This window comes from Entamoeba histolytica, genomic scaffold, assembly GCF_000208925.1.
Source record: "Entamoeba histolytica HM-1:IMSS scf_1104750518365 genomic scaffold, whole genome shotgun sequence".
NCBI classification, from domain to species: Eukaryota; Evosea; order Mastigamoebida; family Endamoebidae; genus Entamoeba; species Entamoeba histolytica.
The window spans coordinates 32,017-55,973 of record NW_001914918.1 but is presented as its reverse complement, the minus strand read 5'-3'; the positions used below and the strand labels follow the sequence as shown (position 1 = coordinate 55,973).

General features: G+C 25.9%; 15 protein-coding genes across 15 annotated transcripts, besides 1 other annotated feature; 6 read left to right on the top strand and 9 right to left on the bottom strand.

Moving 5' to 3' along the window:
* Positions 1-91: 91 nt before the first annotated feature.
* Positions 92-775, top strand: EHI_135200 (uncharacterized protein; the record flags this gene model as incomplete). The annotated part of the gene is made up of 2 exons (XM_644656.1): positions 92-329; positions 378-775. 2 exons carry the CDS (start codon positions 92-94, stop codon positions 773-775), a joined length of 636 nt encoding a protein of 211 aa, XP_649748.1.
* A 98-nt stretch (positions 776-873) lies between these two features.
* EHI_135190 (protein kinase, putative) lies at positions 874-3,561 on the bottom strand (the record flags this gene model as incomplete). The annotated part of the gene is made up of 1 exon (XM_644657.1): positions 874-3,561. The coding sequence occupies one exon, from the start codon at positions 3,559-3,561 to the stop codon at positions 874-876; it is 2,688 nt and encodes an 895-aa protein (XP_649749.1).
* Positions 3,562-3,747: 186 nt separating this feature from the next.
* EHI_135180 (iron-sulfur flavoprotein, putative) lies at positions 3,748-4,326 on the top strand (the record flags this gene model as incomplete). Its single annotated transcript, XM_644658.1, has 1 exon — positions 3,748-4,326. The coding sequence occupies one exon, from the start codon at positions 3,748-3,750 to the stop codon at positions 4,324-4,326; it is 579 nt and encodes a 192-aa protein (XP_649750.1).
* Positions 4,327-4,356: 30 nt separating this feature from the next.
* EHI_135170 (TBC domain containing protein) lies at positions 4,357-5,226 on the bottom strand (the record flags this gene model as incomplete). Its single annotated transcript, XM_644659.2, has 1 exon — positions 4,357-5,226. The coding sequence occupies one exon, from the start codon at positions 5,224-5,226 to the stop codon at positions 4,357-4,359; it is 870 nt and encodes a 289-aa protein (XP_649751.2).
* A 196-nt stretch (positions 5,227-5,422) lies between these two features.
* EHI_135160 (uncharacterized protein) lies at positions 5,423-6,166 on the bottom strand (the record flags this gene model as incomplete). The annotated part of the gene is made up of 1 exon (XM_644660.1): positions 5,423-6,166. One exon carries the CDS (start codon positions 6,164-6,166, stop codon positions 5,423-5,425), a length of 744 nt encoding a protein of 247 aa, XP_649752.1.
* A 1,118-nt stretch (positions 6,167-7,284) lies between these two features.
* EHI_135150 (Myb family DNA-binding protein, SHAQKYF family) lies at positions 7,285-7,782 on the bottom strand (the record flags this gene model as incomplete). The annotated part of the gene is made up of 1 exon (XM_644662.1): positions 7,285-7,782. One exon carries the CDS (start codon positions 7,780-7,782, stop codon positions 7,285-7,287), a length of 498 nt encoding a protein of 165 aa, XP_649754.1.
* Positions 7,783-9,132: 1,350 nt separating this feature from the next.
* Positions 9,133-9,707: a repeat region.
* A 124-nt stretch (positions 9,708-9,831) lies between these two features.
* On the bottom strand, positions 9,832-11,238 carry EHI_135140 (uncharacterized protein; the record flags this gene model as incomplete). Its single annotated transcript, XM_646561.1, has 1 exon — positions 9,832-11,238. One exon carries the CDS (start codon positions 11,236-11,238, stop codon positions 9,832-9,834), a length of 1,407 nt encoding a protein of 468 aa, XP_651653.1.
* Positions 11,239-11,488: 250 nt separating this feature from the next.
* On the top strand, positions 11,489-14,224 carry EHI_135130 (uncharacterized protein; the record flags this gene model as incomplete). The annotated part of the gene is made up of 1 exon (XM_646562.2): positions 11,489-14,224. The coding sequence occupies one exon, from the start codon at positions 11,489-11,491 to the stop codon at positions 14,222-14,224; it is 2,736 nt and encodes a 911-aa protein (XP_651654.1).
* Positions 14,225-14,789: 565 nt separating this feature from the next.
* On the top strand, positions 14,790-16,787 carry EHI_135120 (uncharacterized protein; the record flags this gene model as incomplete). Its single annotated transcript, XM_646563.1, has 1 exon — positions 14,790-16,787. One exon carries the CDS (start codon positions 14,790-14,792, stop codon positions 16,785-16,787), a length of 1,998 nt encoding a protein of 665 aa, XP_651655.1.
* A 72-nt stretch (positions 16,788-16,859) lies between these two features.
* Positions 16,860-17,723, bottom strand: EHI_135110 (uncharacterized protein; the record flags this gene model as incomplete). Its single annotated transcript, XM_646564.1, has 1 exon — positions 16,860-17,723. One exon carries the CDS (start codon positions 17,721-17,723, stop codon positions 16,860-16,862), a length of 864 nt encoding a protein of 287 aa, XP_651656.1.
* Positions 17,724-17,874: 151 nt separating this feature from the next.
* EHI_135100 (zinc finger domain containing protein) lies at positions 17,875-18,138 on the bottom strand (the record flags this gene model as incomplete). The annotated part of the gene is made up of 1 exon (XM_646565.1): positions 17,875-18,138. The coding sequence occupies one exon, from the start codon at positions 18,136-18,138 to the stop codon at positions 17,875-17,877; it is 264 nt and encodes an 87-aa protein (XP_651657.1).
* Positions 18,139-19,076: 938 nt separating this feature from the next.
* Positions 19,077-20,207, top strand: EHI_135090 (uncharacterized protein; the record flags this gene model as incomplete). The annotated part of the gene is made up of 1 exon (XM_646566.2): positions 19,077-20,207. One exon carries the CDS (start codon positions 19,077-19,079, stop codon positions 20,178-20,180), a length of 1,104 nt encoding a protein of 367 aa, XP_651658.1. The 3' UTR covers positions 20,181-20,207.
* Positions 20,208-20,422: 215 nt separating this feature from the next.
* On the bottom strand, positions 20,423-20,924 carry EHI_135080 (histone H3, putative). Its single transcript, XM_646567.2, has one exon. It carries the CDS (start codon positions 20,867-20,869, stop codon positions 20,462-20,464), a length of 408 nt encoding a protein of 135 aa, XP_651659.1. The 5' UTR covers positions 20,870-20,924; the 3' UTR covers positions 20,423-20,461.
* Positions 20,925-21,984: 1,060 nt separating this feature from the next.
* On the top strand, positions 21,985-23,326 carry EHI_135070 (RNA recognition motif domain containing protein; the record flags this gene model as incomplete). Its single annotated transcript, XM_646568.1, has 4 exons — positions 21,985-22,191; positions 22,264-22,395; positions 22,472-22,704; positions 22,759-23,326. 4 exons carry the CDS (start codon positions 21,985-21,987, stop codon positions 23,324-23,326), a joined length of 1,140 nt encoding a protein of 379 aa, XP_651660.1.
* A 72-nt stretch (positions 23,327-23,398) lies between these two features.
* On the bottom strand, positions 23,399-23,769 carry EHI_135060 (40S ribosomal protein S17, putative; the record flags this gene model as incomplete). Its single annotated transcript, XM_646569.2, has 1 exon — positions 23,399-23,769. One exon carries the CDS (start codon positions 23,767-23,769, stop codon positions 23,416-23,418), a length of 354 nt encoding a protein of 117 aa, XP_651661.1. The 3' UTR covers positions 23,399-23,415.
* Positions 23,770-23,957: the final 188 nt, after the last annotated feature.

Genomic DNA, 23,957 nt, shown 5'->3' with positions numbered 1-23,957 from the left:
CATTAAGTAATAAAAGAGTGGTATATAAAACAAAAAAAAAGAATAAAAAAAGTTAAAACAAAGAAAAGTGAAAAACAATAATCAAACAAATATGCAAGGAGGTTATTTCCACAATCCATCAAATTATCCACCACCAAAAGCACCTCAAGAACCATATTCTAATCATCAATATATGTATAGGCATCAACAAATGCCACAAAATAATAATTATAATAATTATCCAACAGGGGCAAGATATGCAGCTCCAGTTGTAAGAGAACAACCACCTCCACCACTTTCATCACGAGATTTTAGAAATCAAATAACCGATAAAAGTGGATATGTAGAATGTTTGTTAACAAAAACTTAAGAAGAAAATGAAAGTATTTATCATTTAGTAAAATCAAATGTAATTATTTTTACAAACATTCCACCAGACCAACAACAACAAAAAGACTTTTTATCAAATTATATTCCAAAATATATCTGTGAGTCATATTTACCAGCATACAAAATTGAAGTTGTTTATATTGCTGATAGAAAGACTGCTGAAGGAATTATGGTACATTTTAAAAAAGGGTTTGAAGGAAAGGATAATAGAGAAGCATATTGGGGAATGGAATATTGGATGAAACAATCAATCTTTGATAATGAAAATGGTATTTGTAAAATACCAGTAAAACATATTCCTCCAACAGTACATGTAAAGTCAGATGGTTCTTATGAATATATTTATTCAAGAGAACAAAGAAGATTAGATGACAGGAGAGATAGAAGAGATGACTATCATTATTAATTCATTTGGTTCATTTTTAATAAAAAGAAAAAAAAAAGAAAAACACCTTAAAAAATACTTTTATTTTTTGAAAGTAATTTACTTTAAATAAACCTCTTTTAAAGTGAGTCGAGAAGTGAAGCAGCTAAATCATCAGCAGCATTTGCTTCACTTGTTTCAATGAGAGTTGGACTTGGCACTTTTTCTGGTTCATTAGTAAGAGTAACAGAAGTAGTTGGAATAGGTTGTAATGGAGTTGTATTTTCATCTCCAAGTAAAGAACCAACAATATCATTTGACATATCAATCATTGTTTGTTGACTTTCTTCTAATTCTTTTTCACTATTCATTAATGTGTCAATAACTTCATTGATTTTACATCTCTTTTCAGGACTTTGATCCCACATTTTAGGAATGATTGAAGCAGTAGTTGGTGGAATATTATTTGATATTTCAACTCTCTTTCCTTTATTAACAAATTCAAGAACTTCCCAAGAACTTCCTAACATAGAATATGGACATTTTCTATCAAAAGCTTCTACAATAACAATTGCTAATGAATAAATATCGTAAGCTGAAGTTATTTCTTTATTATTAATTCCTTCAGGAGCAAAATAAATTTCTTGTCCAATTTGTTGATTTAATTGAGCTGCTTGTTTACTTCCAATTAATTCATTTGGTAAATCATAGTCAGTTAATTTAGCACATATTTTCATTGAATAATCAGTAGAAAAAATGATAATATTTTCTGGTTTAATATCTCTATGAATAATATCTCTTTGATGAAGATATTGAATACCTTGTGCAGCATTAAGTAAACATCTCCAAATTAATTGTTTAGGAGATTCTTTCATTGAATAAATATTTTTTAAATTACCTATGATAGAATATTCATTAATAAGACAATTATTTTGTGGAGCGATACAAGCAAAAGATATTGGTAATAAATATTCATTTTCTAGTTTAATTAATGAATTAATTTTATTTCTAAAAACATTCATTAATTCTTCATTAAATTCAGTAGTAAACTTTTTCATTGCATATGATTTATCTTTATAGTTAATTAATAAAGTCTCTGAATTAGGACCATTATCAATTTTTTTACTTATAAGAACATCTTTGTAATCAATAAATACACTCTCTTCTGTTGATACATTAATTGTAACATAAACAAATTTAGGTTCTTCATTTCCTTCTTCTGTAATAGCAAATGCAATAATATCATCATCATTACATGAACAGGTACAAAGGAAAGTAATAGTGAACCTAACAGTTCCTTGTTCTCCAGCATTAATAGACATATTATTAACATTAGTTTGAATATTAAATTTGTAACTTGTTGGTAATGAAATATCAAATTGTTTATTAACAGTAGAGTTATTTGTGATTGTAAGACTTTGTTCTAATGTACGATTAATTGGAGCTTTATTACCATCTTCATAACCAAATGTTAATACTTCAGTAGAGAATGTAAATGGAAGTTCTTCTAAAGGAGTAAAAGGATAAGATTGACCATCAATAGTGAAGCTTTTAGCATGTTTTCTACTCCATTTTTTATATAAAACACTAATCAAAGCAATAATTAAAATAAGAATAAAAATACAAATAACAGCAATAATAATTGATGAAACACCACCAATTTGTTTTAAACATGTTTTCATATAAGAATTATAATAATATCCTGGAGCACAATAACATAATGTTCCTGTACAATATTGAGCAGTAATTTTTGATACATCAACTTTTACTGTAGTAGCACTTCCATTAAGAAGAATATTTGTTTTACCACCATAATAAAGTGTTTTTGAATCCATAGCAACAGAATATCCCATATAATCATATGAACTATTTGAAACTAAACTATATATTAATTTAAATCTGTCTTTTGTACTAACTAAATAATTATCAAAATATACTGAAACTGCACCTCCTCTTTGAATACTTCCAACAGAATAACCAAATCCACCAATAACCAAGAAACTATTATAAGTTGACATCATAGGAACATATTGAGTATTAATTGGATTAACAAATTGTTTTGGATTAATAAATACATTATCAATGAATGTTGGATAAGCATAGTTGTTAGGTGAATTTACTTGAATTTTATTTTTATCAGAAATGACACTATAAACAACATCATATTCATTAATAATAGACATATCATAATTAAAAGTAATTGAACTACTGTCTTTAATTTCAAAATTAGTATAAAATGATAATTTACCTCCTTGATTTAAAGTATATAATTCTACATCTCCTCCTCCTCTAACCATTAAATAAGAATATCCATATGATGAAAAATTACCACATGGATGTTTAGTAGAATCTACTACATTAAAGCTTTCATTAAATACTGTTAATCCATTATTTTGACAAAGAACAATAAATACTTCTGGTTTATATGAAACAAATTCTTTTGTAATAACAGTCATTGGTGAATATGAATCAATATTACTTAATGGATAACTATGTGAAATTACTCCAGAAATAGTAGAATTAAGATCAAAAACATCAACATTTCCATTATTTAAAACATACATATTATTCTTTGCAAATCCAATTTGCAAACGTTTTAATTCACTGGTTTGATATTGGTATTTTTTTGTTTCTTTTTCTCCATCAACTACAATTGTAATTGAATTTCCTGATGACTTACTTCTATAAGCATAAACATTAGAGATATATTGTGGAATATTATTGTGCTGAACATCAATAATAACATATTCTTTATCATTTAATGTAAAGTCAACCTTCTCTAATCCAGCTGCTAAACCATAACAAATGAAAAGAAGATACAACATCATTTTCTTTTTCTAAGTTCTTATTTTTTTATTAGTTCTAGTTGACCTATTTTTAAAATTTTTCAGTTAGAATTACTAGTTTTTTCGTTTGTTGTTACTTATTTCTATTTTTATTTTTATGTTTAATCAAATCTTTTTGTTTGGGTTCTACTTCTTAATCATCTTTTTAACTTATTCATTAAAGGTTATATGAACGAAAGACTAAACTTACCTAAAGTTCTTATTATTAATGGAAGTCCTCGATTAAATGGAACAACTTTTTTAATGCTTAATTTGATAAAACAAGAATTAGAAAAAGAAGATATTATAACAACATTTTTCCAATTAGGAGGCAAAGAAATAAAACCATGTAAAGCATATCAAACATGTAAAAAGAGTAAAACATGTTTACAAGGAAATCCTTTAGTTAATGAACTTATTAAAAAAATGAAAGAATCTGATGAAATAGTAATTGGAAGTCCAACCTATTTTTATGATGTTCCAATAGAAGTAAAAGGAGTGATGAATCTTTGTGGATTAATTCTTTCAACCCAATTAGAAAGAAAGGTAGGAGTTGCAGTTGTTGTACCATGTAAAGGAGGTTCAGTTTATGTATATGATACAATCAATCATTGGTTTTGTTCAAACAATATGTTTATTGTTGGATCATCACATTTTATTGATAGATGTATTAATGAAACAACAAAAGAAAGAGAAACAGAAAATAAAAAGATGATAATACGATTGTCAAAGAATCTTTCAAATTTATTACATCAACTCAAAAAATAAGAATAGAATGTAATAAAAAAAATTTAATATTTATTCAAAAAACTTCTTGAAACATTGTTCTTCAGAAGTAATTTCTTTCCAATCTTTAAAAGGATTTAAGTCCAATGAAACAGTATGTTGTTTAACTAATTTTTGTAAGTCACAAGGAATGGCTTGACTAAATGATTCTGCTAATAAAATTAATTTTTTAGCTTGTAAAGAAGGTAAGTCTTTGAGTATTGCTGATGGATTAGAAACTTGAAGAAGAATTTTTCTACAAGAAACTAATTGTGCTAAAGTTATATAAACAACATTAAAACAACCTTTTGCAAAATAATAATCCCAAAGAATTAAAGCTTCATTTAAAGGAGAAGTATTTGAACTAAGCCCATTAAAACAAGGCATAAGAACAATTGGATTACTTCTAGAAGAATAGAAATGTGAATAAAGAATTGGATCAATATATTTCATACAATCAAATACTAACTTACAACCCCACCAAACTCCATAATATTTACCATTTTTACCATAATACGTTGGTAATAATTGTAAAATCATCTTTTTTGTACAATAATATGAATCTAATTCTGGCATAACTGCAAGAAACATTCCTGCAATTAAATTCATCCCTTGAAGATAAGTAACATCCTCACTCCCTATCGCTGCACATACATGATTTAATAGTCGAACTATTTTATCACTACATTTACGTTGTTCATAAATATCATCATGTCTAAAAGTTCTACTATAATCCTTAAAAATATTTTCCCATTTCGCATCATCAGTTTTTCCAGAATCACAATATTCAAATGAATCAATCTTATAAATACCTAATAAAATTTTCCATACTTTTCCTCTTGTAGAAATCTTTTCACATTGGTCATCTATTGGCATGTCTTGTGTCATTACTGCCCTTCTCATTTTTTGAATTTGGATTATATAATTTTCTCGTGTTGGAATAGTTATTTTTTCTTCTATTAGTTGTTTGATTAGGTTCTGTTGTTGGTCCATCTCAGATGAATCAATTATCTTTTTTCTTTAATTTTTTTTTAGTTTTTTTTACTAATAAATATAGAATTTGTCCTAAGTGTAAGTCACATAATTTAATTAAAAAATGCTATTCAATTAATTGAAGAAAATAAGTAAGTTCATAAGAGCGTTGATGATTGGGACCAATAAGAATAAGAGAGTTGTTCATCTTTACTTTAATAAATGAAATATTTTCTCTTTTGGTAATAATAAATTCAAGATAAGTTGTTGGTGTTGGAAATTCTAATTGTTCTTTTTCAAGGAGTAATTGAAGAAACAAAATTATCTCTTCGTTTGCAATGACAAAGTGATTGTTCTTTTTATTTGACAATGAACAATATATATCCTTACATAAAAATGTAATTTCTTTAAAATATTGAATAAAAGGACTAAGGTATTTAATAATATCTTCTCTAGGAAGAATTGACTGGATTAAAAATAAATAAAATTGTTGTAATTCTGCTTTCTCTTTAAATCTTTTTTGTGAGAAGATTAATTGTTTTAAAGAAGAGAATGTAACATTTGAAGTAAAACGTTCAATAATTTCTTTTATTCCTTTGTTTTGGTTAATTATGGTGTTAAGAGGTTCCTCTTTAATTTCTTGAAACGAAATGAGTGTTTCGTTTTGAGTTGAGAGATATTTCTTAATATTTTTAAGTTCTTGGATACATTGTTCATTATTTTGTATTCCTATCTCAAATGAAGACGTTTGAAGAAGTTGTTTTATTTCTTCATTCCATTTGGATGAGACAATTATTGTTCCTTCAATTCTTTCTTCTTTCCTAAGACATTGACCAAGTGAAATGATGAAGAAAAAGTAAATCAAATTCATTTCATTTTTTTAGTTCATTATTATATTCTCTTTTCCTTCTATTCAGCTTAACCAAAAAAATGGAATATAAAACATTTTAATGATTCATAAAAACGAAATCAGCTTCTAAACGATGACCTAAGAGTGACTTACCATCAATTTCATTTATACACTTTTCTGCTTGCTCTTTTGATTTAAATAAGACAATAGCATATTTTTGTGTTGGACAACTTTTTCTTTCATACAAAAGTAATGAAGTAATTTTACCAAATTCAATCAAAAAATCTTTTAAATCATCTTTTTCAATCATTGGACTTATCCCCCTAATAAAAACACTCCACTCCTCTTTTGATTTATTTTCGTTCATAAATAAATACACTTCTAAGTTCAGGTTTATTTCTTTTAATTAAAAACTATGTTTATATAATACAATAGTTATAAATTAATATTAAAAATTAATAAATTAAATGAACCAACTTCCAAAATAAATCCAGAAAGACTTATTATTCCTAATGCATGAATGCTTGTTTTATTTACTTTTCTTTAATAGAAAAAAAAAACAGGGATTCAACGTATTAAACAATAAATGGGTAATAAACCAAACAAAATAGTCATTCTTTCATTTTTTTAATCGTTTTGAACAAACATCTCATTAACATGAGAATATTGTAAGTCAATAAAGGTGTGGAAAGTTTGTTATTATGTTAAAGAAGAAGAATGAGAAATGAATTAAATATAAGGGGGTATTGATTATTTTGCTTTATTTTAATTTGGAGTGAGAAAAGATTCCATATTAAGTTGATGTGAATCAATTATTTCATGAGAAAGATAGTATTGATAATTTGCAATTTCTATAGGACTTACTTGAATTGAATTATCAATTGATAGTAACTGGTTTGAACAGAACTATTTTTGTTAAAAATAATTTCATTTATACAACAATTATTTGATTGATTCAGTATAAGCAAAGAACTAAGAGATGTGTGGTTTATTGTCATATCAATTAAAACCTTTATGAACAACCCCCCTAATTTTTTAATAAACTTAAACTCTAATTAATTTCCTTAAATCAATCATTTTATTGGTTAATAATTTTTTGAGGTATAAAATAAGAAATTCATGAAAAGAGAGAAACATATTTAATCAGTATAAATTGGATGGAAGATTGTAGTTGAATGTTCTTCATTCATTGGTGATAAGCTCATCTTTGGAGAATTATTCTCTGAAAATGAAGTTACAGTAAATTCACTTGGAGCAGCAGGTGAAAATGCAGAAAGTGAATTTCTTCTTTTTATTGATGGACTTTTGTCATGAGGAAATTCAGAAGAATTTGGAGAGATACTACGAGAAGAAGAATTACTGTTATTTTGTTTTACTTGTTTTAAGAAATATTTTTGAGCATGACTTCTAATTTGAACTACTGTCTTAGTTTTAACATGTCCCTCTATTCGTTTCCAATCTTTGTGGTACAAAGAAAGTCCTTCAACAAATAAGGCATGTTCTTCATGTGTCCAAACTTCTCTCTTTTTTGTAATTGTATATTGTTTTCTTTTTTTTCTCATTGGAGATAAGGTTTGGCTTGGAGATATTTGATACACACTTTCTGATGAATTTAATTGACAACAGTGAAGGGACATAATGACTTTCAAGTTCTATCCTTCTGTTTTTTCTTTTTTCTGCTCAAATCTTCCATTTCAGTTTATTTTCTACAATCACAAATCTTTCCCTTCAGAGTTTTATTGATTTTTTTTCCTCTTTACTAGTCATCATTTTCTTTTCTTTTCTAATCTTCTCTTTAATCTTGTATTATCTCTTTTTGGTATTTCTCTTCAACTTTTGACGTAAAACAACAAGTGTGAAAATTTGGATTTTTTTGTTTGTCGTTGTTCTTAATTTAGATACCAAAATTTCGAAAAAATGATTAAACCATTTTAAATTTAATAATAATAAACTATTGTTAAATGTAAAACAAGACTAATTGCGAAAAAAATTACTATCTTATCTGTTGTCGACACCACAAAATTTTTTATTTATTAAAAAAAATCCTTTTAACTAATTTTTTTGTAATTTTAAAGATTTCCATCCCTCTTTTACAAACTTTTTCTACTAACTTTCCTTCCTCAAATCCTGAAAATAAAGTTTTCACAAAAATTAAATACAAAGCACCATTTATACACAACTATCTTTTTAATCCAGAAATGCCACTCCATCCACAAAAAATATTCGAACATTTTAAGAGTGAGGTTGATGATTCATTTTCAGGTAAGTTAGTAAGGATGAGATAAGACCCAACTATATCCCTTATGGTTTTGAAATAGTCTATAAAGTAATAACAAACACCTTCTACTTTTTGTTTGATGATACTATCCCTAACCAAGTCTGAAATGAGTGGACGAACAACTCGGCGAGGTAAGCATAGGCGTTGGGCTATTTCCTTACTGGTTAATGCTTTTTGTGAGTTTTGGATAGTGATAATAACAAGTAAGTGAGTTGAAGAAAATAAAAGACCTACTACATATTGGACGATAGTCTCACAGAGTTGGTATTGTTTAGACTGCTGCATGACAGGATATGATGAAGTTCTGATGATATGTGATTGTTTTCACTTTTGAAATAAGTTGATTTATTCATTTTATTCACAACAAAACTATTCTCTTTCCTTTTCATTTTATTTGATGTGATTTCTCGTTTTGGCATCTATTTACACATTACAGTTTAACAAATAAGAAGTTGTGATGAAACAAAGAAATAAGTCAAAAAAAGAAAAGATGAAAGAGAAATAAAAGAAGATAATGAATAGAAGAAAATAAAAAATAAAGCATAAACAAATAAATGAATTAAGTAATGAATAATTTGTTTATCTTATTCATTGTTTTGTCAAAAACAATATTAATATTAAAAAAAAGTCAATTATATTTGTTTGAGTGTGACAGAAATAATATCCCATGATTCAATTATGCTTTTAATCACAATAACTTGAACTTTTTTTGTTTATTTCTTGTATATTTTCTTATTAATCAATATTATAATGCCTATATTGTCATATTTCTCCATTTGTGATTTTTTATGATAAATACAAGATAGTATGATGTGTTCTACTGTTGTTATCTTGTCTTTACAAAGTGTGGAGTATTTCAATCTTTCATTTTTCATTATTTTTGATTTTCTATACAAACAAAATATTGCTCCATCTTTCATTTTAGTTAATTGGAGAAATGAATTTTTCTTAATATTGATTGACTTCCATGCTTTCACTGTAGTAGTTTTATCTACTCCTTTTGACTCAAACTATCTTCTAAAGTGTCTACTAATTTGATGACACTTCTATATTTTGATGTATTTGTCAATAATTTTTTATTTCTACTACTACTTCTTTTTCTTTTTTCTTTTCTATCCCTTCATTTATTATTTCTTCTATTTTTGTTTCTGGGATTTTATGAATTATCGTTTTTTAATTATATTCCATATTCCCTTCTTACTGTACCATCTCTCTAATATGTTATCTCCAATTTCACTTTCTCTGGTACAGTAGTACATTACTGTTCTTACTAATTCATTAATAGAAAAAAAAGAAATAAAAGAAAATATTATTCACAAAGGAAGAAACAAAAAATTAATAAAGCTACTCAATACTTAATTAAGAAGTAAAATAAAAAAGTATTAGTTAAGATAAAACTCAAACCAGATTAATCATATTTTGATTTTGCCCATAACAATACATTTTCTAATGAACTTGTTTTCTTACAATATTTTACAAGTCCAGCATCACCAATAAATTGTTGATTTTTTAGCCAGATAACTCTAGCCACATTAAGTATGGTTCGACACATTTGACCAACTACTTTTTTATCATTATCAGTATCTTTACTTTTATCATTACAGTCATTTAAAGAAACACCCCAAGCAGCCATCCGATGAATAAGAGTTAATTCAGCAATTCTTACACCTAATGCATTAAAGAAATCAATAGTACAATCGTCATGTCCATCTCCTTTAAAATGACAACATAACGCAATCCCTATTCCTCGTAATCTTTTTGTTTTTGTTAATGAAATTCCCATTCTTAATGCCATATCAGTAGCTGATCCACATAAATGTTTCCCAATAATAGTAGTAGAATTTTCTTGTGTTTTAATTTGATCGTCAATTTCTGTTTCATCAATTAATTCATTAATGTCAATATCACTTAAATCTGCTGCAATTCTTGTTATTTGGTCTCCAGTTCTTTTACTAAATCTATCATATTTTTTTCTTAATCCTGTCATTCTGTCTATAAGATATATTCTTGTATTATTGGAATGTGGAAGTATGGAATAGTATGCTGATAACATTCCACTTCCTGCTCCACTTTCTACAATATTTTGTTTCTTATCTCCTGAATTTATTATTATTTCTTTATCTATTAAATGTTTTAGTATTGATATACATTGTTTACTATGTTTTTCAGATTGAAACTCCCATCCTTCTGGCATTTCAATCTTTTCTATTTCTTTCTCTTCAACAATTTCTTCTTCTCCTTTATTATTTCTTATTCCTTTAAAAATATCCGTATATTTTTTCTCCATATATTCATAAATAATTTTAACTCTTTCTTTCATTATTTTAATTTCTTCCTCTCCAAATTGACTAAGTTTGATTTTATTACATTCACATCGAATAAATACACTTCCTTTTCTATTATTATCAATTCCTTTCTCAATAAATTTATCTTCTAAAAACGGAAGTAGTCGTTTTATCTCAACTTCTTTTGTAATGCTTTCTTTAATTATTGGTCGATTAATATTTTCTATTATATATTTTTTCCCATATGTTGATTTTCTTGCTGGGTTATTTGGACATCCTTTAATATGTCTTAAATATCTTCTTTTTTTTATTATATGTTCTTTATTAAATGGACAAATGACGGTTTCACTGTTTTTCTTCTTGTAATATTCTTTTCTATCAAATTCCTCTTTCTTTTCTTCTATGTCTTTTACTTTCTTTTCTTCTTCTTGCTCTTCTTTATCTTCTCCTATTTTTGTTTCTTGTTCTTTCTTTTCTTCTATATCTTGTATTATCCCTATTTCTTGTTTTTTGTGCTGTTCTTCACTCATTAATTATTTTCTTTATTTTTTTACTTAGTTCATTTTTTTTTCTTTGTGACTAAAACAAATAATTTCTTCAGTACAAAGAACATTATCCAATGATTTTAACATTACTTGTTTGGTTGCTTTTCTTATTTGTTTTCTACTCCTTGTTTCTTCTTCTCTTTTCATCTCTTTTCAATCTTTTAATCTTTCAATCTTTCAATCTCCTTTCTCTATTTAAACATTTTCTTTTGTTTTTTCTTATAAATATACTATTATGACTGATGAGTATGACTTATCTCCTTTATCGGATGACAACTCTTCTTTCACACACTCTCATTCACAACATAACTTACTTACTTCTGATCCTCAATCTTCCCACTTATTCTCTTCAACCTCTTCCGTAAAGAAGAATGAAAGATTCACAAATCCTTTAAGAACAACAGGAACTTCTTCTAGTTTTCTTCAGAAAACACCTCTTCTTTCAAAACTTCTTTCAAACTCAACACATCCTAATCAGTCATGTCTAAATTCTGCACAAATTCTGTGTGACAATAAATCATCTTCACAACTCAACTTTTCATTAGACGAGGTTATTCCAAGAAATGAAAGTGAAAGTAGTGATAAAAGTAAAACAAGACAAGAGAAAGAACTAGAAGAGGTTGAAAGAAATATTCAAAGAAGACAAGAAACAGAAGCAAAGAAAGACAATAACAAAGAAGAGGAGAATACAATAAATAAAATTACATCCATTAGTATTAAAGGAAGTCAATTAGGAATAGCAACAATTGACATTGAAGAAGGGAAAATGGAAATATCAAATGTATTTATTAAAAGAAAAGAATATTCAAATATAAATAGATACATCTATCAAACAAATGGAAATATTATTATCACACATAATCATATTTCCGAAGAAATTATTAAAGCATTAAAAAGAAAAGAACAGAAAGTTATTATTTTATCAAGTCAAGATTTTAGTATTGAAACATGTCAAAAATATATTCAAATAATTCCAAATCAAATGAATAAAAGAAATAAAGAGAAAGAAACAAACCTTATTTCTCTTTCAACATATATTCCTCTTGAACAGAATAATGAACTAACAAAAGCAATTGGTGGGTTATTAAAATATTATTATCAATATATTAATGAACAAGAAGAAAAAGACAAAGAAAAATATTCAATTAAAGAAATTAAAAGAATAGAATGGGATAAAATACTTTATATTGATGAACATACATTTAAATCATTATGTATTTTTAAAAAAGAAGAACATCCAGATATTCATAGTACAGGAGGAGGAAAAGAAGGAATAAGTTTATATGGATGTTTAAATAAATGTATGACTAAAGGAGGAAGTAAATTATTAAAAGAATGGTTATTAAGAATAGAAATTGACAAATACATTATTGAAGAAAGACAAAGTTTTCAAAAAGAAATTGGAAAAGAAGAATATAAAGGAATTATTGATATTCTAAGAAAATATCTTAGAAAAACAAATGAATTTTTAAATTTAAGTAATAAAATTCAAATGTTTCAAATGAATGATAATGATTGGATTAAATTTTATAAAGTTATCTATTCAATTTATCAAATAATTAAATTACTTAATGAATATTCATTTAAACATAGAATTATTATTCAATTAGAAAGTAGATTTCAATTAATTAGTACAATTAAAAATTATTTAGAACAAATTTTTGATATTAATCATTTATTACAAAATGAATTATTTATTAATTCATCTTTTAATAATAATTATGATAATTTAATTCTTCAATTTAAACAAATTAATACTATTCTTATTGAGTATCATTCAAAATATCATTTAAAATATTGTTTCTTTAATAAATTAGGATTTTTAATTGAAATACCTTCATTTTCTACTTCTTTAAATTCAAATTGGAATTTAATTTTTAAAACTGTTGATTTTTATTATTATAAAGATATTCATTGTATTGAACTTGATCATTCTATTGGTGATATTAATCAAAAGATTCTTGATTTAAAAACTCTTCTTTTAGATAATTTATCATCTTCTCTTACTCCTTATTTATCTCTTTCTTCTAGTATTTATAATGATTTGTCGGAATTGGATGTTTTACTTGATTTTGTTGTTTGTAATATGTTATTTAATTGGAATTTACCTTCCATTGTTAATCCATCTGATCCTTTAATTTTATCTGATGCTAGAAACCCAATTCTTGAATTATTCACTTCTTCAGCAATTCCTAATTCAACAAAAATTCTTTCTATTCCTATTCAAATCATTACTGGTCCTAATTCAAGTGGTAAAACAGTTTATTTAAGACAAGTCGGAATTAATGTTATCATGGCTTTACTTGGTTGTGGCGTTTGTGCTTCTAATGCTCAAATCCCTCTTTTTAGTCACATCTTTACTAAATTCTCTTCCTCTGACTCTTCTCTTTCTTCTTTATCTGCTTTTACTACAGACTGTTCTCTTCTTAGTACTTCTCTCCGTCATCTTTCAAATGACTCTTTATTACTTATTGATGAATTTGGTAAAGGAACACATCCTTCTGATGGTTTGGCTTTATTTATTGCTACACTTCGCTATCTTCAATCTTTAGGCTCTAACGCTCCAAAAACAATCATTTCCACTCATTTCATTTCCTTTTTTCATTACATTGACTTGAATAAATGTGTTCCTCTTAAAATGGACGTTCTTCTTAATCAATCTAATAACTCTATCACTTTTTTATATCATCTTGTTAATGGAATATCAGACTCTTCTTATGGCATCCATTGTGCTCGACTCGCTCATCTCCCCTCTTCTCTAATCTCCCGTGCTTCTCAAATCGCTACCTCTTTATCCACTTCCTCTCCTATTCTCCCTTTATCCTCTCATCTCAACTTAGAATTTTATTACAACTCCCTTCTTTCTAATTTCTCTAATTTTGACGTCGACAATGGTGATCTTTCTCTTTTATTAAATTCTATCTCTCTCATCTCTTCTCATCTCTCTTCTTTAAAACTTAAACCTCTTTAATTCTTATTTCCCTTTATTTTTGTTAAATTTTAAAAGTGGTGTGAAAGAAAAAATTTTGATAAATTGATGATTCGAAAAGAAATTGTTGGTGGTTCTATTGTAATAAAAAGGTAAAAAATGAGAACAAAAATAAACGAATTAACTCAAAAGTAACTATCCCAATTTATTTTTTCTGACAATATAACTTACACCAATGCACAGCACCCACCTTCATTATTTTTATCCCAAGGATTCGAGTCTTTGAACTCAGGACTGAAAGGGTCTACTTTACTTTTTGTAAAGTTAACTAAATCTGAGCACGCTTCACTAACTTTCATTAAGTTCTTTGATCTCTCGAAGTTTTTCATTAGTCGTTCTTTCTCTTGTAATAATCTAGTTAACTGTTGTTGGGACATAAGTTCCCTATTTTTTTAAATTTTTAGTTCTTCAGTCTTATTTTTATATTTTCTTTTCTATAAAAATAGTTGAATATTTTTTGATTTTTTTATCACTTCTTTTCAATTTTAATTTTTAAAAACCGATAAGAAAATATTTTCTTTTTTTTTAGTTCCTCCAATTTGTGAGAATGAACGAGGAAGATAGAGTCTCAATAATATGTAGTTATTATGTTGAATTTCAGGTTAGTTCTGTCAATTATAAAACAACTTTTGCCTCTGGTCAAGTCAATGATGTAAAAGAATATATGCAATTTGTTTACCCAGAGTTAAATAAATTAAACTATGAAGGAATTAGTGGTATTCCTGCGAAAGTATTTTCATGTATTCGAACTACTCTTGAACATGAATATGAGTATTGTTATTATTTAAGATATACAACAACTACTCCTAAAGTTATTATTATTGTTACAAAGGAATATAATACTTTTTTCTTAGATTTGTTGAGGGCAATGTTAAATACAAAAGAATTTTTAAATCCTCCATTAATTCTTCAGCGATGTATGACGTTAACAAACAGAGAACTTAAAAAATCATTTATTACATTAGGTAACTTCCAAATAACTAACAAACAACCAAATTATATTATTGAAACAATTAAAGCATTTGGAGTTAATACCTTCGTTGATATTGTGTTTAAGATGCTACTTGAAGAACGATTTATTTTTCATAGCTGTACTCCAGAAACTATTCACCCAACTATTCAAGCATTTCTTAATGTTCTTCAACCTTTTGTATGGCAACACATTTTAATTCCAATATTACCTCTTTTTCTTTCATCCTATTTAAGTTCAATACTTCCATGTATAATTGGATGTACACGCGGTACTTATGCTAATTTTATGATGGAATTTGGTGAAGATGATGATGTACATGTTATAGATATTGATAAACACCAAGAAGTTTCACGATGTATTCGAGAGAATTATTTAGTTAATATGCCAATGGGAATTTTTATGGCAAGACTAGATTTTATTATTGCTAATGAACAAGAGTTTAATGATGAAGATGTAGTCAAATTGTTTAAACAATTGTATAAGTTAATGTTGGAGAGACATAGTCATTTTTTTAAAAAGAATGAATCTAAGTTTGAGTTTGCCCAAGAAATGTTTTTATCAAGTACTTCTTCTTTTAAGGAATTCTTGAAACACTTTAGTCAGTCTCAAATGTTCTTTCAATTTATAGAAGAAGAAACAAACAAATTAAACCATAATCTTCCAATATCACCAATAATAAATGAAACATGTACTGTTAGATATAGAAAGTTACAAGACATTAGTTCAATACAAAGAAGATGTGGGAGATGTCTTGAGGAGATAGTTAAAGAAGACCCTGTTTTTCAATATCAAGACAATTCAGTCCATCATAGACAATGTGCAAGATGTATTATTTGTAATAAATTCAGTGATAGAAAGAAATGTTTATTATGTGGAGGTATTAATGAACCTATAACTAAACAAGATATTAGTCTTGCATATAAACATGCTCTACAAAAACAATATGATAAACAAAAGAAAATAAGCGAATCTTTTATTACAAACGAACCTATTGATGAAAATGATTTAAAGTATGAATTTGTTGAAACTTTCCAACGTTCAATGAAAAATTCAATTAAGAAATTGCTTGTACTTAGTCCAAATGAACGAACAAAAGAACAAAAGAAAGTAACTTCAACACCACAAGAAACACCTAAACATGGAGAGGTACTTAATTGTTCTACTGATTCATTTACATATATATCTAATGAACAACTAAAACCACAACCCTCACCACCTCAGTCATCTTCTGTAGCACGAACACCACATAACTATCATCCATTACCTCCAAAACAACAAAACTATCCAATACCACCACCTCAAGATGAGATTGTTTTTTCTAAACCACCAGCTCTTCCTCCAAGAAGAAGTGCTTCAACAACCCAAGCACTACCAACAGTCCCTACAAGAACATACCCAACAAATAATAACAATAAACAATTGGAACAACAAACTAAACGAACAAGTGGACATACCAACTCATCTCCTAACCTAACATCTACTAGAATTACTGAAAAAACTGAATCAATAAATAAAAGACCATTACCACCTGTACCAAATAAAAGAACCAATTTCAAAATTAATTCTAATTAATTCTAATTGTTTTTTATTTATTTCAGAATTGGTTAATTGAAAAAGAAGTATAAAATTTTAATTATTTATTACTTACCAAATAAAAGGAATGAAGCGATAACGAATAGGGAAGTTCTTAAAAGTCTTTTTATAAGCATTATGTTGACGTTGTGATAACATAACCATAGCCACCCAATTTAAAATACATAAAATAATTGATGTTTTTGTAAATGAAGTACAAAACATAAAGGAAGTAAAGAAAAGTCCCTCAAACAAATTGTTAGGACAAGAAATAAAAGAATATAATGCCTTAGATGGGAAATAAGCTAATTCACCAAAAGCATTATAACCTTTTGAGAGGTAAGTATGATGGTAATACAGTCCCATTGTACAACTCATACAATTAATTGCTCCAATAATTGTACAGAGAGTACTTGTTTCATTTTTTCTGTAACAAAGTTCAAATGAGAGCATTGCACAAATCAATACACCAGTAATTGCAGTGAACATTGCTCTAGCAAGTCCAACAGTAGGTTTAGCTGGATAATCAAGGAATAATGAAAATAAGGATTTAAAGACTAAATAAACAATCAAAATAATACATGATATCATGGCAGTAGATTCTGTAGTTTCTTCTAATGAAGGGATTGATGGATGTGTTGAAAAATAAACTAATAATATAGCACAAATACTATAGATTGCATTTGAAGGAAATAATAATGATGAATGAAGTTGTGGTGGTAAAATAGTAACTTCTATTTTGCAGTGATCAGTTACCTTATAACTATTTAATGTATGACTATTACAGTCTAATACAATACCATTGCATTTTAATTCTAATCTATCAATTGAAATATTGATAAGGTTGTCAATTTCGTTCTTTAAATTAGCAACAATTTCTGTTTCTTCAACAGTAATAGGGTATTCTTTATTTTGATAATTGATAGTTAAGTGCATATCTTATTGAAATATGAGTTCCAATAACTCAGTTCAAAGAAAATGTTGAAAGAAAGAAAAAAAAAATTGATTTGATGTGCTTTTCTTTACCTTTAACTTCCTTCTTTTTTAACTTCAAATAAAATACAATTATGTTATACATAACAATAAATTAATTTTCTATTTCCATTAAATTTTGGTTCTTCCATTGTTGACGACAAACTGGACAATTAGTATTTTTTTCAAGCCAAGTGTCAATACAGTGTTTGTGAAATGTATGACCACACTCCCCTACTACTGGTGGACATTGTTCTCCAGGAAAAATGCAACATGGACAACAATAGTCAAGTGTAGATTGACAAAAACAACATGTGTCTTCAAGTAAATCCCAAGACCATGATGATATTTCATTCCATTCAATTATTTCAACAGTCATATAAAAATTATTTAATTAAATAGTTTTTTTAAAAATTTTTGATAGAAAACTTGAGTAACTAAAAAGAAATTTTATTATTTAACAATGACTTTAGTATACAAAGAATTGTTACATCTGCATTAGAAATAATACAAAAAGAGTTTTTTTTATTAGTCAGAATGAAGATGATATTGTTATAAAATCAAAAATAAGTTATATGTAAGTATAAACAATTTTATAATAATGAAAAATAAAGATTTTTTTTATAAAACTAATTTTAATAATTCTTTTTATTTAATAAATTAATTAAAAAATTATTTTTTTTTTTTTGAAAAAAATTAATTAGTAATTTTAAATAAAAAAAAAAGTTTCATTAAATTTATAATATTTTCTTTTAAATAATATTGAATATCTTAAAAAAAAAATAAAAGAATGTTTTAAGTTAATAGACTATTAAATTTGTATTTAAAATAATTAGTATCGTTTTTTGAAGTATATAATTTAATTATTTAGTTTTTAAAACATGTTATATTATACAATAATAAATTTCAAAAATTTAAAATAAGTTTATAAATTTCAATAAGAAAAAAAGTTAAAATTTAAGGTATTTTTGTAAAAAATGATAAAAGTTATAAAAAAGAAGAAAGAGTCTGATTTGCTTTCATTATTTAGTTATTAATATAAAGAAAAGAATAACTTTTTTTATTTCACAATTAAATAAACCTAAATATTAATTACCCAAAATAAAAATTCCAAAAATAAATACAAAACAAAAATTTAATTGTTTCAATTTATTTATTGAAAACTAAAAATAGTTAATTTAAAAATATCAAAATATTATAAATTATTATAAAATATAGTAAATTGACTTTACATCTTAAAAATGAAATGCCACATGAAGCCTTGTCAGCAAAAAAGGTGGAGGGATATTTGAGTGCAAAAAAAAATTAAAATACATAATGACTTACGGTTTCCCAAAGACATCTTTCTTTATTGGTTTATTATTAATTGGGTTACTTGTTTTACAAACTTATTTACCACATGCACCACAAATACCAAGTTACGAAGTAACTTATGCTTCATTTAAAGATAAGGTAAATTCAACATTCTGTACTGCAAATTATCCATCTACTATTCAAAAGGTAGTAACACAATTACCTAAGTTTAATGCTGATATATTACTTATTGTTTTAGCTTTATCAATTATTTTAGTTTGGCTATTTAATTTGATTCCACAAAATGGATTCTTCTCATGGACTTTAATCCATTTATTGACACTTTTGTTAACTGTAATTGGTGCTGGAGCACTTTATTTATTCTGTTTAACTCCATCAGTTACTTGTAATACATTCAAAACAATAGTATTAAACTTTGAAAAATACAGTAATTTTGAATTTATTACTGGTAATTATAATATTATTCCTTCTATTCTTTCATTTGTTCCATCACATATTTTTGATAAATTTACTATTTTCAAAGGTATCTTTATTAATTATGTTAATAAGCTTGGTGTTACTACTCCAATTTTTGTTGTTGTTATTGCTTTCTATTTAATTAATAAAAAAACTAGATTAGTTACTAGATTTGAATTATCTTCATTTATTATTTTAATTATTTCTGGTATTTCTGGTATTGAATATTATAAAATGACATCAGATTATATCTTTACTGGTGTATTTGTTCTTGGAACTATTGTATTAGGTATTATTTTTGTTAACTTATTATTGACTTTCTACTATATTCTTTATGCATCATTATATATTTTCGGTTGTTACTTGTTAAGTTATAGATTACTTAGCCTTTGTCTTATTTTCTCAGTTCCATTTGAATTAGAAATTGCTTGTGGATTCTTTATTTTCTTATTCAGTAATATTTTCATTTGGACTTATGACAGAAGTTATTTGACTGCTATCTTGTTACTTATCAATGGCTTGAATAAACTTTATCTTCTTCCATATGAAGCTTCAGTAATCTTTGTTTTCCTTTTTTACATTTTCACATGTGACTGCTGCTGCAAGTGCAATAAAACTTGTAAGAAAGATGCTAAACAAAAAACTGATTAATTAAATTATTCAATTTAATTATTGTTTATTATATTTTTTTTAATATTTATTAAAGAATAATCTGTTTTAGTATATTTTTATTGAAATGAAAGACTAACACTCCTTATCAAATCATCATTATTGAAATTTGATAAAATACAGTTAAATTATACTCAATTTTATTTCTAATTTATTACTAAAGATAAAAAAATGAAATGATATAACAAAACTATAATAATTATGCAAAAACGAAAAAAAAAATTGATTAAAGAAAAATTCAAATAGACACAATAAGAGAATACTTATGTTCTTTCACCTCTAATTCTTCTAGCAAGTTGCATATCCTTTGGCATAATGGTAATTCTCTTAGCGTGAATAGCACACAAGTTGGTATCTTCAAAAAGTCCAACAAGATAAGCTTCAGCAGCTTCTTGAAGAGCAGAAATAGCAGCTGATTGGAATCTTAAATCACTCTTTGAGACTTGAGCAATTTCTCTGACAAGAGCTTGGAATGGTGCTTTTCTTAATAAAAGCTCAGTAGATCTTTGTAAGACTTTAATTTCAGTAAGAGCAACTGCACCTGGATGTGCTCTTTTCTTCTTAGTACTATCCTTTGATAACATCTTTTTAGCAGCTTTGAATGCTACATTTTTTACAGCCTTAGCTGATTTATTGCTTGGTCGTTCAATATGTCCTTTAGTTCTGGCCATTGTGTTAGTAAACACAGTATTGATATATTCAGTTCATTTCTATCTTTAAATATTCTTCTCTTCCTCAATTTTTAGGGTTTCTTTTTTTCGAAGACTTTTGTAAATTTTTCTCTTTTCTTAATCTTTTTCTCTTTTTTCATTTCTAGTTTTATACTTATTTCTTATAATTTTTATTGTTATTTTATTTTTAATATTTAGGGTTTCTTTAGGTTTTCTATATTAGATAAAAGAGAAAAAGTCATTATAATAACACAATAATTTATAGTTCTTTTTATAACAAATAATCATTTTTTCTTCAAAACACAAAGTAATAAAAAAATTTATAAATACCAAAAAAATTGAGAAGTTTTATTATTAAATGTTTTTAAGTAAATAGTTTTTAGTACAGTTTTTCATGTAAAAAAAAGAATTGGGTTATTCTGAAATAGAAATTAATTTCTTTTAATTTGTATTAAATTTTTATGTTGAAAATAAAAGAGTTAAGTCTTAATTTTCTATAATAAATAATTTATATAATAATATTATTCATTAAAAAATAGTTATTAGTAGAATAATACTTTTAAATTAGTATAAAATAGTTTTAATGATAATATATTCTTCTAAACAATTTAGTTTAAAAAAAAAAAACAAATCTAAACAATGAATCAATAATTTTTATTAAGAAAATTGAAGTTAAATTTATAATTTTAATTAAAAGTTGTAAATTCATAAGTCTCTAAATTTGATAAAGAGGTTACATAAAATATTAGACATTACATTTTAATAAATACCATTAATAAGAAAATAATTTAGTACAATAAAATTAAAAGATAAGAAAGTATAATAACATTACTTTTAAAATGGTATAATATTAAAATAATTATTTAGTTAAATTAAATTAATAATTTAATTTCTTAAAACATTAAAAACAAAAATTGATATAATAAAAAGAGATATGAAATGGTTATATTTTAAAAAGGAAGTTACAAGAAACAACAAAATAACTAAGAGTGTTTAATAATAAATTATATGGTGTTTCTCTTAATATTGAAAAGGAAAAAAGAAATACAAAAAGGGGTTAATAAAAATTATAATAAAATTTAAAAAGAAAATGAAGAACTAAAAAGAAAACAAAAATGAGTGAAAGACACGAACATTCATATAGAAATAAAAATCAAAAAGTGAGGGAAGATATCGTAGAGAGGAAGTCGAGAATACTTTTTGTTCGTAATATTTGTTTTAATACTAATGAAGAGAGTATTAAAAAATTATTTGAGAAATATGGAGAAATTAAAAAAGTGTTCTGTCAAATTGAGAATAGAGGAATTGCCTTCATTACTTTTGTTTGTTTTTCCAGGGTTCATTGTTGTTTTTGGTATGAGTCATAACATAACTATTTTATAATAATATTTTAGTATGATATTCGTGATGCAATAAAAGCTCATGAAGAATTAAATAAAAAAGAAATTGGTGGAAGACCTATCAAAATTCATTACTCATTACCTAAAGATAATGAAATTAATAACATGGATAGCCTTAAGAATCATGTTTGTTTTCTTTCTTTATTACTCTGTTATTAATATACATAATTTTATTTAAAATAATTGAATTAATAATGGTTAGGCAAATTTATATGTCATTCTTCGTGGTTTTCAAAAAATCCCTACCAACGATGAAATCTTTCATTATTTCGAAAAATTTGGTGAGGTGTCTGAAGTTAGAGACTCTGCTGATAAAATTACTATTAAATTTATTGAATACTATGATTCAAGAGCTGCTGTTAAAGCACTTGAATCTTCTAATAATGCTCATTGGAATGAAGGAACTATAGAAGTAAAATACGCATCATTTTCTAAGTTTGTTTAAACGTATTCTTCTATAGAAAATAAGCAATAAGTCTTATACATTAGAAAAGATCTTGAACGTATTGTAGAAACAAAAAATCAATTAAAAAAATTAAAACATGACCATTTAGCAAAGGATAGAATTAAAAACTACCCAAAACATAAGTTGCCTAGTTCCTCTTCAAAAACAATCCCACCTTATTCTATTTATCCTTCTTTATACCAACCTCCGTATACATCTACATATCCTTCTCAATATCAACCTCCTTATGTTAGTTATCAATACCCACCTCAATATTATCCACTTTCTATTCAAATTCAACCACTAAACAACAACCCTTCTCCTTCAGTTCCTCAACTTTATCATTCAATTCATCCTTATTATCAACAACAAAGTCCAACCACACCAAAGGCATTACCTGAATATTCAAATTCACAAGAACAACCATTTGTACAAGACCCACTTCAAAAACCATCACCACCACAAAATCTTCAAACAACTTCTAATCCATCTGATGACAGAAAACAGAATGAGTCAAACCCTCAACCAACATATAACCCTTATTTTTCTTCACGACAAGTTCAAACAACATCTGAACAATCGTGGAAATCAGACACAAACCCATATAAATGAATATTTTTTAAAAAACTTTATTGTTTTTTGTCTATAATATTAAATAAGTTAAAAAAAAGAAAAAATTAATTTATCCAAAACATTTGCAATTAATTTTTCTTGTTAATTGGCATTCCAATTGATTCAAGCATTTTGAGAGTAACTGGATCAGCAGTGATCTTGTCAATATTAACTTCAGACTTTTCTGGGACATAATTATCTCTTCTTTCTCTTTCTTCCTCTTGAAGTTTGAAAGAAATTCCTCTTACTGGTCCTTTTTGAATTCTTCTCATCAAATGAGTAATAAATCCAGCAATTTTATTTCTTAATCTTTTGGTTTCAACAACAGCAACTTCATCAACAACACGCTTATTAGTATGGAAATCAAGAGTTAAGAGTGGGTAATACTTTTCAATAATATTTCTAGCAGCTCTTTTAACTGTCTTAGTTCTGACTCCTCCCATTACTTGTAAATCAGTTGAATTATGAAGTTCAACAGGAAAATTAAAAACCCTGAAAAAGGTTTTTAATTGTAATAGTTTTGTTTTAATAGATTTTTATAATAAGAATAGTGTTATAGAAATATTAATGAGATCTTTGAAAAGAAGAACCATCAACCGAAAATTTTAAGTTCACATCTTGTATTGTATCA

What these genes read in the sequence shown, in the direction of transcription:
- EHI_135080 (XM_646567.2), bottom strand. Translation starts at nt 20,869, where the DNA reads ATGGCCAGAACTAAAGGACATATTGAACGACCAAGCAATAAATCAGCT.